Below are 18,738 nucleotides of genomic sequence, written 5' to 3'. Positions count from 1 at the left end.
ACAACCCTTTCCACCACTGTTCGCTTGAAACTGTCTGAAGAGCATCATGAGACATCTGTGCTAGTGGTTTGCCTGATGAAGCACATAAAAAGTGAATTGCTCAAAAGTATCTCCAGCCGTTGCTCCCCAGAGGTCATGATGGATAAGTCTACGTTGGCACAAGAGGCTTGACTGTGTATCTTTAGACTTCACGGTTTTCTTTTTTAGCCTGAATTCCTTTGCTTCTCTTCCACATGATCTCTTTGTGTTCTAGAATTGACATATTAAAGACCAAAAGAGACTACCTGATGATGTCCTTTGATCCTCTGCATGCCACAAGCCACTGAATTTCAAGAGGGACCCCCTTCATTAAATGTATGTAACTTAGCTTCTCAAAGCCTGAAATGCTTTATTTGTGAGCAAACTTAGTGCCCTAGGCAGGAAACAGGGGATGCTGAGGCAGTAACCAAAACCAGAATTTCTGCAATATGAAGTAAAACACGCCCTTAAAACAACCCTCCTTAAAAGCAACAGAACCACTTCTGAAGACTATATCACTACAGCTTTTGGTGAAGGATCCCCAGCATAAGCAAGTCATGTTTCAGCTGAGCCTTCCCACTGCTGTTCCACAGTACCCTGCCTTACATTTGCATGGGCCTTATCCATCTATCTTCTGATTTACCTAAAATACTCTACGCTCTCATTTAAGGACATGTGAACATCATGAACTATCCTTCTTCAGTTGTATACATTGAAGCTCTGCCTGCAGAGAGGATCAGGTTCAGGATCATCTTTCCACCTATAAGATAATGCAGAGATCTTTGCAAATAACCAGCTATGCAAGGACTAGAAAAGCCCTTTTCTGAGGATACAACAGTATATCTGGCAAAACACAGCTAGAATGAGATCTTGAAGAACACTGAAGCCATCTGAGTACCGGGAACTCTGCCAGTGTCACAAGTGAGAAGTTAGAGCTCACCTCTAAATCCTCCCAAACAGAGTGTCCCTTCCTATCCTTGAAAGAGGCACAGAATGTCATTTCATTAAGCGGTCCTCTTTACAAAGATGAAACTATGGAAAAACAGCATCTTTCTTGCAAATCTGGAATTCGCACTGCCACATCTGGTGGATTCTACTACAGCAGAAAATGTAGGAAATAATCATTTCCATGCAGCACCTTTAATTCTCTGTTAGCAATGTCTGTCTTTAATTCCCCACCAGGTTCTCATGATGGCACCCAAGACAGAACATGTAATATTAGGAAGATAAATCACTAACCATAACTAAACCCAAAAGAAAACAGAAACTGCCACTTGTTTGCCCGCACATTTCAATTGTCCTACCCAGCATCCCAGAACACCCCTGTTCTTTCCTTCATTTGGAAGCAGGCACGATGGCGATGGACAAAAGGAAAAACAATGCAAGATACAAAACACACAACACCATTTTATTGAAGCTGAAATAAAATTTAAAAATATAGCAGCAGAAAATAAATGTACTATAGCAATTTCAGTGTTTCCCTGAGTTTTACTGGATTACGATTTCCATACACATTAAGTAACCTGAAATTTAGGGATATAAAGTCGGGGGTTTGGGGAAGGTATTTCATGCTGTACAAATTCTGTGTGTACCTGTGATTACAAGAACTGCCTAGCACTCCACTGACCAGTAAGACCTTCCCTACCCACAGAGATATTAAGGTACGGACCTTTGGTAGGGAAAACTCATTAGTACACAAGGAGGTCTAGCTGAAACTGCTCCCATAAAATTGAGGAGGTATTCAAATGATCTTCAATGGTTTAGTTAATTAGACATTAACCCAACCCCAGAGCTGCATTTTAACATCGTCCCAGATTTATCAATACATAACCACTCAGCTGGTCACCAGAGCAACTGCTGGGAGCGAGGCCCACTGACAACAGGCCTTTGTTGCTCCTTCAAATACAGATATGTGTGAGCAGGCACATGGCAACATCCCGGCACCGCAGCTTTGCAGCAGTATCTTCACAGATTTCCAGGAAAGCAGCTGAACTTGTTGCAACTGCTCATCCTCTAGGGAACACAATACCACATAGTCCCCAGAGCAAGAGGAGTGGCAGGATCCAGCAGGGTCACTTTGGTAAGGAAAAGCAAGCCTACCAAAGTATAACTATCACCCACTCAGTTTCGCCTTCCTCTCTTCCTCTAGCCGCATCCATGTGAAATCCTGGTGGGAGTACACTGCCTGGAGCCACTTGCCTGCAGGGCTGCCGGTACCTCTAGACCTGTTCTTGATATCGGCAACAGAAGCGTTAACTACAGCACCGTCAATCAGAAAGCACTTGCTGAAATGCTTTTCGGATCACTTACTTTCAGTTTTACTGCCATGGTTAATTCATGGAAACAATGTTATTTCACAGTCAGAATCCCCATGGAAAGGAGGTCACAATATCCACAGGATGGGTTGCTCAGAGACTGCAGATGAGGTCAGAGGGAGTTATGCAGAGTAAGAGAAGCTTGCCACTAATCTAGAGGATCAGGACAAACAAGTTATGATCCAATTAATGATCCCCATATTATTAACTTTGTTACTCTACTGTTCTTAATAGTTTTCAATCTGCCTACTTGATCCCTTCCTTAAATTCACTTTCATCATATGAAATAATGAGAAGGGGTTTTTATAACTTTTTTTCTTAATTCTGAATAATATCCTTTAAAGAAAATAAAAGGCAATGCTCCATCACATATATCTAAATTTAGAATAGAATTGTTGCCTCCACATTGCCAGACAGAACGAATTAAAGCATGTAGCTTGTACAATTTAACTGGTCAAACTGACAAAATATGTATAAAGACTGGAAACAAAACTGTTTTTTCCTCCGGGTAAGGATTGCAAACAAAGAAAACCGTTCTGTGTTTGTACACAAGGTTGTATCACTTTCTTAAAAGAAACAAACTTTTACTATATTTTCCTCAGTTCTTTCAGCCTTGCCCTTGTATTAGTCACCGTTTTGTCCCCCTAAATACAGCAGTTACAGAAAGGCAGAAATCTGCCTACAGGTGTAGAAAGATAACACAGCGCTGGTTTGATCTCACAACCAATGAAGAGATAAAAGAAGTCTGGACCAAGACTGAGTAGTCTCATTGCTTGTGGAATTGCTTCTTTTTATTAGTACATGCTGGGGAAGAGCCTGAGTAACAAAGGGCTCCAGCTCATAGACGACTTGCAGATTTTGCTACACTGGCTGAGGTAGTTCACATGTTCACCACTGCCAGGGGCTACTGCCCAACAGGACAGACACATGGAACAATACATGCATTTCTCTTTGGGTTACAGAACTGGGTTCAAGAGGCACAACATAATGAACCAGATGTGAAACAGAGACAGTAGACTCCAGCACAGAGGTACAACAGAAAATTAAAAGTGGGACTTTTTTCAGCTAGATCTGTTAGAGACTGAAATACAGTGCTTTGATTGCCCAGTAGAAAATGCAGGTATCGAGTATAAGAAGAATGACAGCACTCAAGTCTAAAATCATCACGACCCAGATGCTACTGTGCCGGGAAAAGACTAAGTATCACCATTTGTGCTGAGAAAACTCTCAGATCAAGAAATCAAAATGTATATAAATTTTTGGCCAAATCACAAGACAGATGTTTCTTTGAAGCACCAAGGAACATTAATAAAACGCATCAGCCAATGATCTTCATTCTTCAAAGACCTGCAGCAGCATCACAGAAAACCTATTTAATAGCAATTTCTCTATTTAGAACACTTTCTTTAATTCTCCAGATGATGTACGCCTCAACAGAAGATATTTCTTCCCAAGATGTCTTATTGTCCCTGCTGCTTATTGTTTCTGCAGTATCAGAGTGCCTTTGTTACATTCCTTGCTGAACTATTTATGCATTTGTGACAACAGGGTTGTTTGTTGAGCCATCATCCTCCTAGAACACAGGACAGTATCGAGTCCTGACAAGACCAAATGCAGGAATGTTGGAAAAACAATTAACCGGTATTTCTCCAATTCAACTGAACAGGTCCATCTTGGGCAGCAGAAGGAAATAAACCAGTCACTAGACTTCAGGACATCTCTCTGTATTATGCAGAAGTAGCACAAGTCCTTACACCTTTCATCCTGCTTCTTCCAGCGTAGAGGAAGAAGGCCATCTGCAATCTCTCAAACCACTGCTGCTGAAAACTGCCACCTCATGTGCATCTCTCCTCACGTCCCCCTCCCACCTCATAATCCTCTTTTTGAGGCTCTCCCAGCCATCTCCACAAGAACTAACTGGAACTTCTGGTGATGAAGAAGCAAAGATCTTGCAAATATTCCTATTAAGAAACAAGGGAAAAATGTGTATTTAAAATATTTCTGATTAAAGCGTTCAGCACAGTCAGAGATTTAAGGTTTTTTCCAGGTGGCCAAATGCCTCTATTAGCTAAGACTACAATTTTTTTCCAAGTCATACATGAACTTTTTGCTGATGAAGGACAGAATAGCCCTGAAAACTGAAGCAATGCACTCACTCATAAATGTGCAGTGCAATAAGTAGCTATAATGCAAGCCAGAACCATGTATGCCCAGCCTCAAATCCTAACATGGAAAAGCCACCTCTTAAAAAAAAAAATTAACCATTGTCTTATCTGGAGGCCATTTAGCCTAGTACCACACTACTGGTCCCGCAGGGAACACTCATTCTTTCTCCTCTGAGAGGATGGCAAATTCTAAAAAAAACCTTCTAATGGTCACATAAAAGAATCATTATTTCAAAGCCTGCTGCATCTAGGCTATGTCAGCGTTTAAGACAATATAAACATCTCATATTTAAGCTCCAAAGCCTTCCTAAGTAAATAAAGGAGACTGATTCAAGGAGAGGATTATGGAAATCCACTACTTCTAAGCAGAATATTCTTCCTACTATTGAACTGACACTGATGACTTCCAAAATCTATACAATTAGGAAATTAAATCTCTATTCTTTTTCCATAAATCAGTGTAGCACTACTAATTTTCAGAAGAGGAGCCAGTAGCGTATTTATGATGTTCCTCTGTTCCTACAAGAAGTCCTTAAATTTACTCTGTTTAAAAGTGAACAACTCTTTGTGAGGCAGTAGGGAATACTGCCTTGATTAGGTAGTTTACATTAGCGAAGAATTCACTGCATCCCCCCAGTAAATTGTTCCAGTGGCCATTTACAGGTTAAATATAATTTCTGAGCAGACTAAACTAGACCAGTTCTAAACTTCAACTACAGGAACTCTTTGGATCTCTCCCTCCTTCATTTTGTAAGTCTCCATTACAAAACAGAAAAAGCTTTCTAACTCATAAGTACCTGCAGACTGTGACTGAATTATCTCCCCTCCATGTCCTTCTTGTTAAGCTTAACAGCAAAATAGCTTTGTTAAGTCAATGAAAAGGCATAGTTTCCTGTCCTTTAATCATGCCTGCGATTGGTCACTGAACCCAAATTTATCAGAAGACTTTCTAACTTGCTAAGATTAGAATTGGACATAACCTTCCAGAATCAGACAGATTTTTTACTTAAAATCCCCGTTTATTCATTTCAGATATATTTGGGACCTCTGAATAAACATTGCACTGACAGCAGATGTTTTAGGTGACCACGTACCTCAAATCCTGTTCAGAGTCACTACTTCATCACTTCATGACGCATTTCCCACTCTAAAAGTAGGATGTTATTCTTTGGTCCTGGACGCGTGATATTTTTTCCTTTAGTCATATGGAAAAGCACACCATTAGTGTGTATTTATTCCATGTTTACATGATATCCACTCCTACGGCTTAAATATCTTACAGCTTTGGGAAACTTGCATAGGAAGCAGAGGCAGAAATATTTAATGACCTGGAAACAGAAGAGGCATTAAACTGAGCTACAAGAGGGACAGGTGAGAAATCCACTAGTTTCAGCTTCTCTTTGTCTCGTACTAAGAGCCCTACATTAGGGCACTGAATCATGGGTGCTGGAAGATTGAGCTGGACTGGTTAAAGAGATTATCATTTTCAGCTTTCTACCCTAACGCTCTTATAGGCATTATTGTCTCTACTGCAGGAATATGTCATGAATCAGACTATGAATGCTGCAGGCTACTGACAAGCACATTAAAGTAAACAAACATTGACTTATCTGATTCTGCTCCTACGTGAAAGTCACCACAGTCAATTACCCAAATCAAACATTTTAACAGTAGGCAGCAAAAACACAGGCTCGGATTAAACCATGCACAAATTCTGCCTGTGCCACATGACAAAGACCTGATTGTCATTATTGATGTTGTGGCATGATCACAACGAAAAGCTCGGGCAGCAATGCCGGTACAGGAGTGCGCACCCACCTCCGGCCCCTGCCCTGCTCAGCCCTTCAGCTGCGCTGGCCTAACTTTGCGTGGCCCCACGGAGAGCCCGAAGGGAAGGGCTGACCCGCACAGCTGACCAGCAAACCGTGCTCTGCCGGGTTATCCGAAACGCGTTTCTCCCGGGGCAGGGAGATGAGCCCTGACTCTGCCATGTCAGGAGCGAGAAGATCCCTCCGGGTGACGGGACAGAGACGGACCGCGGTGAAACACACTGACACCCCCCGCCACCCCGTAAGCGCTTGCTGCCGGGAGGCTGGAGGCTCCGGGAGCCGGAGAGGCTCTTCCAGAGGCTCAGGACGAGCCTGCGGCGGACGGCGAGAGCCGTGAAGGGGGCGTGTGGGGAGCGGAGGGCGGCCTCGGCGGCACCGGGCGAGCAGCTTTCTGCCCCACCCCCGCCGCTCACCTCCTACCAGCTTGGGCACCTTCCCGATCCTGCCCGTGATCTCGGCCGTCAACACGGCGAAGTCCTGCTCGTAGCTCTCGAAATCGGAGGACATGGCGGCGGTGCCGGGGGAGGCAGCAGCGCTCTGCCGGGCGCCCTCCGCCACTCCGCGCCGAGGCGCTTCCGCGTTCTGCTACACGCAAAGATGCCCCCCCCGCCTCCGGGCGCCTCGCCGCAGGTTCCGCCGCCGCTCAGGTTCTTTAACCAGCACGGTCCAGCTCCCCGCTGTCACCCCGCCGCCCCTTGGTAGTCTCCGCTTTGGGGCTCGAGCTGCAGCCCCGGGCCCAGAGGAGGCGGCGGCTCGCTCGCGTCCTGCTAAGCCGGGGTCCCGCAGCCCCCGCCTTCTAATCCTGCTCCTTCAGCAGAGCCGCCACGGGGCGGAGGCACGAGGTTGCGGCGGGACGCTGTTTCCCGGAGGGACCCTGTTGCCAACGGACCGTCGTGGGGGCGGTGGCTGAGCCGCCAGCGGCGGCGGGCGGTGGCTCCGGTCTCCCGCCTCCCCGAGGCGGGGCCGAGTTTGAGTCCCAGCCCCAGCCCCGGCGGGCCCCGGCGCCTCCCCTTCCCCTTCCTGGCGGCGCTCCCTGTCCGTCGGCGGGACGGAGGGTGCGGGGCTGAGCGCGGCGGGAGCCATGTGTGGCGGCGGGGCGGCGGCGGCGGCGGCGGCGGGCGGGCGGCGGTAGCAGTGGCCATGGGGGGGCTGCACCGGGCGCGGCGGCTGTGCCACTGGGGGCCGCTGGTGGCCCTGGCCGTGGTGGCCGTGTGCTCCGCCACCGCCATGGCGGACGCCGCGCTGTGGTACTGGCCCCTGGACACCGCCGGCGGAAGCGTCAACTTCATCGTCCTCCTCAACTGGACCGTCATGATTCTCTACAACTACTTCAGCGCCATGTTTGTCGGCCCGGGGTACGTCCCGCTGGGGTGGACGCCGGTAAGCGCTGGCCTTCGATCGTCCCCGGGGCTGTGGGCGGGGGGGCCGGGGGGTGCCGGCCGCGCTGAGGGGAGCGCGAAGGGACCGGGAAGGCGGGAGAAATCGCCTGCCTTCTGATGCCCCCGTTTGCCCTTCCTGCCCGAAGAACGCAGCCCCCCTCAGGCTGCTCCTTTCTCCTTGTCTCGTTTCGACATCTCCACTTTCCGCCTCTCTCCGGCTTCGCAGCTGCTGCTTCCAGCCGATCCAGCGCGGGCCAGCCTGCGCCATCCCTGCCTCGTTGGGTCAGCTGCAGGCTTCTGGGCGGTGCGCTGGGTCGCGGCGCGGTGCTCTGCGGTTGCTTCTCCAAACAAAGCGACGGGAAACAAGCGCCGTGAGCCGGGAACGAGCGCCTCGAGGTTACCGGCGCGCTCGTGCAGGCACCGACGCGTTGAAGACTTTGCTGATAGTAATGAGGATTAGAAGAACTTCGCTGAGCAAATTTAATTTTTTTTATGTGAGCCAGAAAATGCATGCCTATCTTATGTTGAAAGCAGTATTGTAAGTCAAGGTAGAAATTTGTATTTTCTGTGCTTCACTAGTCTCTTGGAAGGGTGGTAGTCAACGACCAGAACGATACGGGCTCAGTAACTCAAGAGAGCTGGCCAGCGTTTCTGTTCGGTGGTGTGATACAAAGATTAGTAATAATCACCTTTCTGCTTGTGGAATATTTCTCAGGACAGAGTCTAGTGAGAGGAGGACCCAGAGATAGTCCTAGCAGGACCACTGGCTACTCCACTTGGCGAACAGATGATTTTGACCAGTGTACGACTTGCTATCGACAAGTCAATCTATCTCTCGTCTTGCTGTAGCTGGTGTATGTGTGTGTGAGAGAGAGAAGGTGGCAAACAAGAGCTAGTTGAACACTAATGCTTACCAGTATTGTATCTTAGTAGCAAGCCAAGATTGGGTCATGGTATAAAATGGAGAGACAAGCCTTTTTTTAAAATTATAAAGGCCTCATACTGTTTTTTACTCTCGGAACTTCACTATGAAACCCTGCCGGTACAGTCACTCACCCTGATGAAAGAACTATTTATTTCTTTTAGCAACCAGAGCTTTCAACAGTAGGAGATGGCGGTGTCGATAGCCAAGAGATTATTTCGTTTTGGTTTTTCCTCTCCTCGCCTCCTACCATTAAACAGGGTTGGGTTATGAAACACACCCTGTCACAAGAAAGCAAAGATGCTTAGGTTAAGCAAGTGCCAAGCTATGTATTGCCAGTAGAATTATGTATACATCTAACACACCTATTCTTCTGTTTAAAGGAAAAATCTCAGGATTGCATGTATCTCCAATACTGTAAAGTGTGTCAGTCTTATAAGGCACCACGTTCACACCACTGTCGAAAGTGTAACAGGTACTGTCTTTCTTTAAAACTGTCTTGAATCCATATTAAAGCAGCTTTGAATCTAATGATAAGCTGTTAATGTAACTTATTCTTGAAAGCTTGTATTGTGTATTTTTAAAAGCCTTCCATATGAACACTATACCCACTCCAAATATTGCCACTTTCTGGTTCTATGACTTCTATGTGGTTTTACTGTGTTTTAGTTTAATAAAGAAATCTGTCTCTAACGTTTTCTTTTTAGCTTGGTATCAGTTCCTCTTAAGCACTTCTTGACGGTATTAACAGAACATTGCAGTGCTGTTTCAGGGAAGTGAGCCTGTGAAAATACTTAATCTTTCAGTGCTTTGCAAGTTCAACCATTCACTTGCTCAGAGAATAGAAAAGCCTGTTCTGCCACCTTCCCGAATGGGAGTTTGGTGTTGATTTGAGTGGAAATTTTGAACTATTCTTTACTGTTTACTGAAGTTTTTTTTCCGACAGGAATCTGCATGTTAAGTGAACTAATGAGCCTTTTGGGTCAACTTAAAAAGTTTGTGCCTTGTTATGTGTTAGTCTTCCAACAGACTTGCTTTGAGCTAAAAGGTGCTTTTATAATAAATAGCTGCACTGGAATTTAGTGCAGCTTGAAAAATGCAAGCCACTTCAGATGTCTGCAGTCCAGGCAGTAGTTCCATTTATCTTGGGTTTGCTGGACAGGTCCTCCTCTGAAGGCTATTAGAGAATGTGGTAAAAGGGCATTGCAACATACGCATGCATTTGCTATTTCTGTAAACACAAGATGTGCAGTCAGTGTGCTTTTAGGAAGTAGAGACTGAAACTGTAGAGCAGTCATTTGGCTGCATCATCCTGAGATTTAAAATTAGATGCTTTTCCTTGAGTGACAATCTTTACACTGAGAACTTAGTAGAAAATGGCAGCAGATCGTGATGATTGTCTTTGCAAAAGCAAGTTCTTTAAATAATTTAGCTTTTGTAAAATAAAACTGAAGAAGCTGCAGCACATTCTCCAAATCATTTTACTGATATGCTTTAAGACTTTTCTGACCCCTCAACTCTGGCACAGGTAACTCATTCCATGTGTTATTTCTAGCCTCTTGCAGCGAAGTAGTTAACTTAAGCCACCACTGAAAGTCTTCTATGCTATGGCCAGTTCCAGTGCATGAATGGAGTCACTTGTGGCCCACCTGAACTCAGTGAGGTTTCTAGCCAAGACCTAGGAACTTCTTCAGAAACACTTGTGCTGATAATCACGATGGCTTGTTCAAGAACTTTTACAGTGGCAGTTGAGCATATGCTAATGAAGAATAATTAATTCTTTAAAAGGGAGAAACTGAACTTCCTATTGGGAATGGACTAGCTTAAAAGATAATGAGGTCAGTAGTTCCAAAACACCTCACGCTTACTTTCAGAGCTGGATATTTTATTTCAGAGCTGGATATTAGTGTAATTCAATCCTTTGTTTATCATTTCAGTTTGGTGCAGATGAATTGCAATATTATAATTAGTGACTTTTACACCTGTTACATTACATCAATTCAGTTTGGGATGTGGACAAATCTTTTGTCAGGTATTTTTTTGCACCTGTAAGCTAAACCAGAATAACCACCTTCATATTGAATAGAAGAGAGTCTAGGGTGTTTATGCTCATTAAACAGGTTTTGAAAAGGACTTACAGTGGTGTAAGGTCAATGCATAGCAATTGAAGCTTCCAGAGGGTCTACTACTGAAAAGAAAGAGGCATTAACACACTTGTCTATCTTTCTGTAAGTAGTTCATAGGGGAACTGTTATTTTCTTTATTTTCCTGGTGTGCTTATTTTAAAAAATTGGTAATAATATTAGTGCTTAATTATTGTGCTGGTAGTTCTTACAGGTCCCATTCTAGGCCTCTGTTCCCTAGCTTGAATATGGTGTTTATTAGCAACTAGCAAGTTTGAGTGAAGAGGAGGAGGGATAATTAGCGAGGGTAGGACTTGGGAGCACTTCTTATTTTGCATTCTTCCACTCTCCAATGTGAAATATTCTTGAATAGCAACAAAAAAAAAGAAACTACAGTGTTGATCTGTCAGAAATTGATAGGTTTAAATGAATGAATGGAGGTTGAGTAGTAGGGAGTTAGTTGTCCTTTCCTTTGAGCTTTTTGAAAAACATATATGTCCTTTGTATTAATCAATATTTATTATTCACAGATGTGTCATGAAGATGGATCACCATTGTCCTTGGATCAACAACTGTTGTGGATACCAGAATCATGCATCTTTCACTCTGTTTCTCCTCTTAGCTCCACTGGGATGCATTCACGCTTCTTTCATATTTGTTATGACTATGTACACTCAGCTTTACAACAGAGTAAGAAAACATAATCAAATGCATAAAATATTATTTAAGTCAGATGGGTAATTTATCTCTTGAAGTATGAGGCAGTTTGGTTTCCTGAGAAGCAGCATGTGGAATTCCCTGTTTTTCTTTCAGTGTGCACTCACAGTTCTGCTCTCCACCTGTGAGAAGTACGTTCATTAATTGGAGGAGGATTCAGAGAAAGTTGTTTCTATTTTTTGTTCCTGTTGCTTGTCATAGTCACTGGGTGTTTTCTAGAGCTTTGCTTTGACTGAAGACGGTTTCTGAGTAGCACTTTCTATAGAGAGAGACAGGTTGTGTTTTGGCTGGCACAGAAGCTAGCTGCTATTTATTTCCAACACTCAAGTTAGATGCTATTTATATTCTTTTGCTTGCCACTTCTTTAGAATTGTATCCAATTTTTCAAGGAAAAAAAAGTAGTACATTATTTTTGGAACGAAAAATAAACTATGTTGGATTTGGTTATAAATGGAAAAATTTAACTGCAGCAACAATGAGGAAAGCTTGTTCTGGAATACATCCCTTATCTTGGATCCATGGTTAAGGTTATGAGCTGTGATTTCAGCCTCTGTGGTTGCAATGAAGAGCTTGAAAACATTAATTGAGCCTAACAGATGAAGGCTGCATGTTTTATTTGCAGAGCAACGATGTTGAGAACTGCTATCTGCTAAAGCTTCCAGAGGAAAACCTATAGCATTTCCACTGAAAATGGGTACTGTGCTGTGCAAACATTTTCTATCTCAAACTGATGAATGCGTTTTTGTTAATATGTCAGAGCCCAGATTTTTTTGCTGGTTTTGGGCGTAACTTGTGGAGCTTGCAAGATGGTGATTTTGGTTTAGCTTTCCATCTAGAGAAGGCCTACATCTAGCAAAGAATGTATTTCTGTATTTCTTTTGAATGTGTATTTTTTAATTTTATTTTATTACTCCACTTGCATTATAAACCTGTCAGAAGCCAGAGACTTACCTTCAAAGCTAGGTTTCTTATTAGTAGCTTCTTTTGTTTCAGCAGTCAGAATTTTCTAGAGCTGAATGATATTTTCCCTTTGCAGATATCTTTTGGGTGGAGTTCTGTGAAGATTGACATGAGTGCAGCCAAAAGAGACCCTCGACCCATTATCCCCTTTGGACTGTCCGCATTTGCTGCGTCTTTATTTGCCTTAGGACTGGCATTAGGAACAACTATTGCTGTTGGTATGCTGTTTATTATCCAGGTAAGCTTATGGCTTCTATTACAAAGAAGTTAAAAGGTGTAAGTTTTGCCTGGTTGTGGAGCAGAAGCAGAATTCAGGATTGAGATAGGAGCAGTTGTTTAGAGCTTATGTTGCTGTGTAACTTTTCCAGGGTTTTATGTTGCTTTCTCCCAGCTCCTCTGTTGTTACCATAATTTTATTTTTCATGGGAGAGCTTGGAGGTGAAAATTTAATGAAACTATGAAAACATGAGTTCTCTGGAAAAGGCAAAATACTTCGTATTTCAGGAGTACGTGTCCCTATCCCTGAAAACAGGTGAAAACATGCCTGATATATTACTTCAAATGTTTGAGACATCTGGAAGGAAACAAAAATACACATCTTAAGCATAAGCTGAAACACTGTGTGATACTAAGTGTATAACTCGAGAGGATAGAATTAGCATGTATCTATGCTGAATCTTAATTCTGAATGTTTTATATGTTTTGGTTAAGCCTATAAAAGTTGCTTTGTTCTTTAAAGCAAATTTAGTTTGTTAAATGCAGTTTTCTTTGCCTAGTTGATGTATTTGTGCAGAAAATAAATGCTAACTTCACCTAACTCTTTTGTTTTAGATGAAAGTAATTTTGACAAATAAAACTTCAATCGAGTCCTGGATTGAAGAAAAGGTAAGCTTTTATTACAGTATTCTTCTGCTGTATTGTTACTAAGTTTATTCTCCATATTATCAACTTCTTGTTTCACCTCTCTGGATTTAAACCAAAGGTGTCATGTCAATTCACCATTGACTTAACACAAACAGCTTTTCCCTTACTGTCTTCGAAAAATACTGAAATAGATGAGAATTCATTTAACTGCATAGATTTTGATTTTCTTTTTTGTTTGGGGGAATTGGTGTGAACATAGAAAAATATTTGCTTTTAATAGACTTTGTTTATCTACTTGGAATACGTGGGTGTTTTTGTCTGAAACTTGAATTGTCTTTGCTTCTCGTTACGCCTGCCTGTGCCATTGTTCACCTCCCCTACCCATTGCAGGTGGCATGTTTTGGCTCAGGGTTTTCCTCATTTCCTACTTCTTCAAAATCAAGGAAAATCCTCCCAAGGTTAATCAGAGAAGTACTATAAAACATGAGATACCTAGCCTTCCCTCCTTTAAATTTCTCTTTGATTTCCATATCTTTATAGAGGCTTTCACAAATATAGGCAAGCAGCAGAAGCTAAGTTCAGAGAAAGCAAAACTGACTCAATGTTTAGAAACTAATTAGTGCTACCACTTCGCATAAGTCCACAAATATTTCTTTATTATTTTGTCTGTCTTCTATTCTGTGTCAAAATTAGCATGAGGATCTTGACTGTCTATAAGTACCTAAGTATTGTAATGCCTTCTCTTTGCATGGAATCTTAGCTTAGCTGGATCCTAGTCCTATTAGACCTTTGAATAATAGGACAATGGAACATAAATGAAAGAAAAACATGTTACAACTGCATACTAGAATTTGGAATAATCTATTAAATTCTTTACTGTAAAACACAGGCTGCTAATATGTCCCTTCTGAAAACGAAACGCAGAGTGTAATACATAAGCATTTAATGAAAACTACAGTATTGCCGCAAAGAGAACAGACCCTTCTGTAGCTGCTCCACTAGGTGTCATCGTTACTGAAAGAATGGAAAGTTCATGACTGCTGAATGGGAGATCCAGAGCATGTGGTTCTTAGAGGTGGAACAGATGCTACCAGTGTTAGCCGGAATTTACTGCTCTTGCCTCAAAATGTTTGCCTTTAGGTTTCATGAATCTTTACAGGGCTTATGACCTGGCCTTCTTAATATTTGCTGCTCAATTGCACTTTGTAGGGTATGCTTTTGTGTAGTGTATTTCTTAATTATTTTCCAGGCCAAAGACAGAATCCAGTATTACCAAACGGGTGAGACCTTTATTTTTCCCTATGACACGGGAAGTAAATGGAAGAACTTCAAGCAAGTGTTTACATGGTCTGGGGTTCCTGAGGGAGATGGCCTGGACTGGCCAGTAAGAGATGGCTGTCATCAGTACACTTTGACGGTAATTGATCTTCAATGATCTTTCCAGTTAATCCTCCCCACTGTCTAATTGCCTCGATTCCTTTGCAGTAATGTACATGTTTTTAAAGAAATTAGACTGACTAGTAATACAGATAGTTAAACAGGAGTTCTGTCAAATGTTCTCCAAATTTTGATAGACTAAAACGTTATGCTTTTGTGAGTGATTTTAAATGCTAATTGTATTTCCTGTGTTTGTTGAATGGTTTCAATACTGACCTCATTTTGTGTTGAATACACAAGTCCTCCTAAACTAAACACTGCCTAAATTTCTGTTTATAATCATTTATAGATAGAGCAACTGAAACAGAAAGCAGACAAGCGAGTAAGAAGTGTAAGTATTTGTGAAGTTTGGTCTGAAATGACTTTGAAATATCAGTATAAATAAATGTACTTAATTCCTGAGATGACTACTTCTCTTGATTTTAAACTTAGCAATTAAATAAAGACTTTGTGTTTCCACACAAACAGCATGCTGCAATCTCTGCTTAATTAAATTCAGCTTTCTTTGCATTTGTTCCTTAGTTTCCAGATGGTAAGAAACATGATGATAAAGATGACTGTGCTTCATGTTAATCTGTTGATTTAGAATTTAGAGTCCCTTTGACAGCCCTTGTTGTCATGCTCAAATCTAATAGTGTGCTTGAATTGAATTTTTGGTATGAAACTGTCAGCAAGGCCATAACTCCTTACAATAATATATTGCCGTGTTCTATTCAAATTTGTAGGTGCGGTATCGAGCAGTAGAAGATTACAGTGGTATCTGCTGCCCTGTGAATAAAGGTGTTAAAACATTCTTCACAACACCGTGCACTGAAGAGCCTAGAATTGCACTGAGTAAAGGGGATCTGATTTTAGCCACAAGAGGCTTAAAGTTAGTGGCTCCACACCTTTATGTTTCGTTAAAAGAAACATTGAGATGAGTTCTGGCATCTAACTACATATTACGCTTTCTTCCCTAGACACTGGATGTATGGTGAGAAGATTCTCGACTCAGCTGCTGATGGTATGAAGCAGTTATTTTCACTTTTTGTATTGAAAATTACAAATCAATTTTATAGCTATCTAGAAATGTGGACAATATTACATACTTGGTTCTCAAAATGCATAATGACTGACCTTATTGGCATTTGCTTCTCTCCCCCCTCTCAAACCACATCCAATTTTTCTCTTTGTATCTGGTAGACTTGCCAGTTTTGATAAATATTAAATGAATCTGTCAGACTGAGAGAACACTTACCTAGTAGTTTATTGAAGGTTGAGTGGGAAGGGGGACACTTCTTCATATTCTAAGAAAAAGTTAGACTTTTAGACTATAAAGAGGTTAATGATGAGTTCTTTTTTTGATATTTAAATAGTGGTCTGTCTTAAACACATTTAGATTTCATACCTAAACACCTCATATACATATAAGACCTGGGATTACTCTTTGTGCATCTTAAAAACAGGGAGATATTATGTCTTTGGTTTGGGATCAAGTCCAAGGACTTTGTGCATTTACAAAACTAACAACTACAGCTGTCAGTGATGTTAGACTGATCTTGGTCTGCAGAGACACAACATCCCAGCCACATGCATTAAAATTTTTACATTTTTATACTTCAGCCCTCCTGCTTAGGCTGAGCTAAATTTTTACCTGCAAGAGAGCATGTTGGTTTCTGTTGTCTTTTCCAAACAGTTGTTAATTCATTGCATGTACGTTCCATGTTTGGCAAAAGAGAGGCAGCCAACAGTCGCAATGTTGAAAGTGTCCATGCTTTCACAGGAAGTCTGAGACCTTCATGGGCGAGAAGTGCTTCAGCAGCTCATGCCAATGAACTTTTTCAAACATCAAACCTTAAATGAGTCATGGAAATGATCATGGTAATAGTTTGTATTGCATAGCACATTATGAAGATTAGCAGGAGATATCTGTCCTATATTGAATGTTTTTTTTTTAAATGAGGTGAAATGTAGTCTGGGTGGGGAACTTGGAGTATACTGAGAGGCTGGATTAGAACTCAAAATATCATTGGCATTTTGGAGAGCTAGGCTTCAAAAATAAGGTGAGATTTGTTAGGAATGTATAGCAAAATGCTATAAATAGGCAGAAATAACAAGCTGGAATATAACAAGATAGAAAAATCGATGATTAAGTAGCAGTTCTTCTGAGGAAAAGAGTCAATCATAATCTTAAGATGAGTCAACGCTTGCAAAAAAAAAAAAAAAGATGCATGAAGTAATCCTTACATCCTACTCAACATTGGCAGGGTCTCAGCTGAAATACTGCCACAAGTAAAAGCAGTTACTGCATCTCAAGAAAGAGGAAGATCAGCTGTAAAGGGTTGAAAGAAAAACAATTAGAATAATCGAAGTACTAGAAAATGTAACTTATAAGAGAAAGCTGAAAGAATTGGGATGGTTTTCTTGGAGAGGAAAAGGTGATGGGAGAATGCAAATAGTCATCAGCTGTGTGAAAGTCTGTTGTAAAGAAGGTTGTCAGCTGCCTCTGGTGTCCCTGGTGTGTAGAAAGAGGAGTTGTGAACTTGAGTTACAGACAGAAAGATGCAGCATATTAGGAAAGACTTTCTCATAGTAAGGAAGGTAAACTTTGGAGATCTCTGAAGAATTTTTAGGCAGTGGGAGAGAATCCATGTGTTCCCAGGCAATGATGTTAGGAATGACTTAGATGTCCAGCTTTGGAGAAGAAAATAACCTCGGTAACCTCTTAATGTCTCTTCCAGTCTTGTGCTTTTCCATTGTAGTGGGTCATGTTTTGTTCCAAGTTAATGCAACTTTTCATGTCTTAAGGTGGAATAAGAGAACGAGGCTGGTTCCCTAGGAAATGTGTGGAAAAATACCAATGTGACTCTGAAATGGATCAACCAGTGGATGGAGAGAAGAAAAACAGATAGCCTTCTCATTTTTATTAAATAAGAAATTGAATTTTTTCTTCAGACCACAATCCTTTACTTGAGATTTTCTGTGTATTACTTCAGACTTATGCAATGAATATGTTAGGACAAGGTTTTTTTTTTTTCAACACGGCTGGAAGGGTTGGATATGCCTGTGCCATGGTTTGCATACTTTTTTAACAATAAATAATTGAAGAAGCCATTCAGTGGGTTGCCTTCAAGATGCATCTTTTTAATCCCAGGTCAGATTTTTTTTTCTTTTTGCTGTTTAAATTGTATTCTGAGAGTTCATATTTTAGGGTTTTTTTCCTCAACTGCATCTGATTGTGATGCGTGCTGGTTATCTCGGGAGTTTTACTTTCTCTGAAGATGCCCCTGAAAACTATAAAATAAACATCTGATTCAAATTCAAGCTAAAATTTGTTACCTGTGACTTAATGATGTGAATTGTCCACCTCAAATAAATGACACATTCATATTTACTTGTGGATTTAATTGTTCTTAGATGTACAAGAGCTTGTTTATAGGCATGGGAACGTGAAGTGACTGGGAAGTAAAGATTTCACTGTTATAAGTTGGTTTCAAAGGTTAGAGAGACTTCAGCTCTTTTATAAGAATATTCTGTGCTTATAATGGCAAAAGAATACAGCCAGCTGTATCTGCGTCCTCTGAGCAGGTACCCAAGAGACTAGAGTTCTTGATCCATCTTAGAATGAAAGGAAGCAGTAGTGCCAAGAATGAAAATTTTTGTGTGCCTAGGTGCTACTAAGTGCTTAACACCTTTTCTGAAGTATTTTTATTTAGCATCTGGTATGGATTATTAGAAAGAAGACGTTAAAAGGGAGTGTCCTGTACCAGCTGATGGCTTTCTAAATGTATCCTTAATGCAGCAGGTGGTTTTTTTCTCTCATAGCCTAGTTGCATGTCACATGTTGAGAGTTTTTGCAAATTACTGTTTTAAACTAACACCTGGGTTACCTCCATGTGCATGAGTTGTCTTAGGCAGATGAGCATTTCTTAAACAACATTAAGTGTGTACAGAAATAACTACAGACAGACAAGCCAGCATTACTCCTCTGCGTTCCTACTCAGACTCATTGTCTCCAGCACAAAGCCAG

General features: G+C 41.7%; 2 protein-coding genes and 1 long non-coding RNA gene across 9 annotated transcripts in view; 1 reads left to right on the top strand and 2 right to left on the bottom strand.

The window, feature by feature from the left end:
* The window catches only part of VTI1A (vesicle transport through interaction with t-SNAREs 1A), a 273,438-nt gene extending 266,233 nt beyond the window's left edge, over window positions 1–7,205 (bottom strand). For 5 of the 6 annotated variants that reach the window (XM_075107575.1, XM_075107572.1, XM_075107576.1 and 2 more), the window contains exon 1: window positions 6,741–6,939. In XM_075107575.1, coding sequence (XP_074963676.1) covers window positions 6,741–6,834 — 94 coding nt within the window. In that variant the 5' untranslated portion in view covers window positions 6,835–6,939. Of the gene's footprint in view, window positions 1–6,740 lie in introns of all 6 variants that reach the window. The other variant, XM_075107573.1, reaches the window with a different exon arrangement.
* Window positions 1,406–5,826, bottom strand: LOC142063626 (uncharacterized). The gene is made up of 2 exons (XR_012662815.1): window positions 5,593–5,826; window positions 1,406–4,294 (listed from the first exon to the last, which is right to left on the bottom strand). It is a non-coding gene; the product is annotated as an uncharacterized LOC142063626 (long non-coding RNA).
* Window positions 7,127–18,102, top strand: ZDHHC6 (zDHHC palmitoyltransferase 6). Of its 2 annotated transcripts, XM_075107570.1 has the most exons (10): window positions 7,127–7,707; window positions 9,012–9,103; window positions 11,282–11,441; window positions 12,505–12,666; window positions 13,260–13,313; window positions 14,542–14,709; window positions 15,019–15,060; window positions 15,455–15,600; window positions 15,689–15,732; window positions 17,517–18,102. In XM_075107570.1, the coding sequence occupies exons 1-10, from the start codon at window positions 7,468–7,470 to the stop codon at window positions 17,618–17,620; spliced, it is 1,212 nt and encodes a 403-aa protein (XP_074963671.1). In that variant the 5' UTR covers window positions 7,127–7,467; the 3' UTR covers window positions 17,621–18,102. The 2 variants fall into 2 exon arrangements, with proteins under 2 accessions (XP_074963671.1, XP_074963670.1); XM_075107569.1 differs by lacking the exon at window positions 15,019–15,060 and having other exon boundaries at window positions 7,325–7,707.
* The last annotated feature ends 636 nt before the right edge of the window (window positions 18,103–18,738 follow it).

The sequence above is a fragment of the Phalacrocorax aristotelis genome, chromosome 12, assembly GCF_949628215.1.
Source record: "Phalacrocorax aristotelis chromosome 12, bGulAri2.1, whole genome shotgun sequence".
Classification (NCBI taxonomy): Eukaryota; Metazoa; Chordata; class Aves; order Suliformes; family Phalacrocoracidae; genus Phalacrocorax; species Phalacrocorax aristotelis.
Note: the sequence above shows the minus strand (reverse complement) of the source record. Positions and strands in the feature narration are given on the sequence as shown.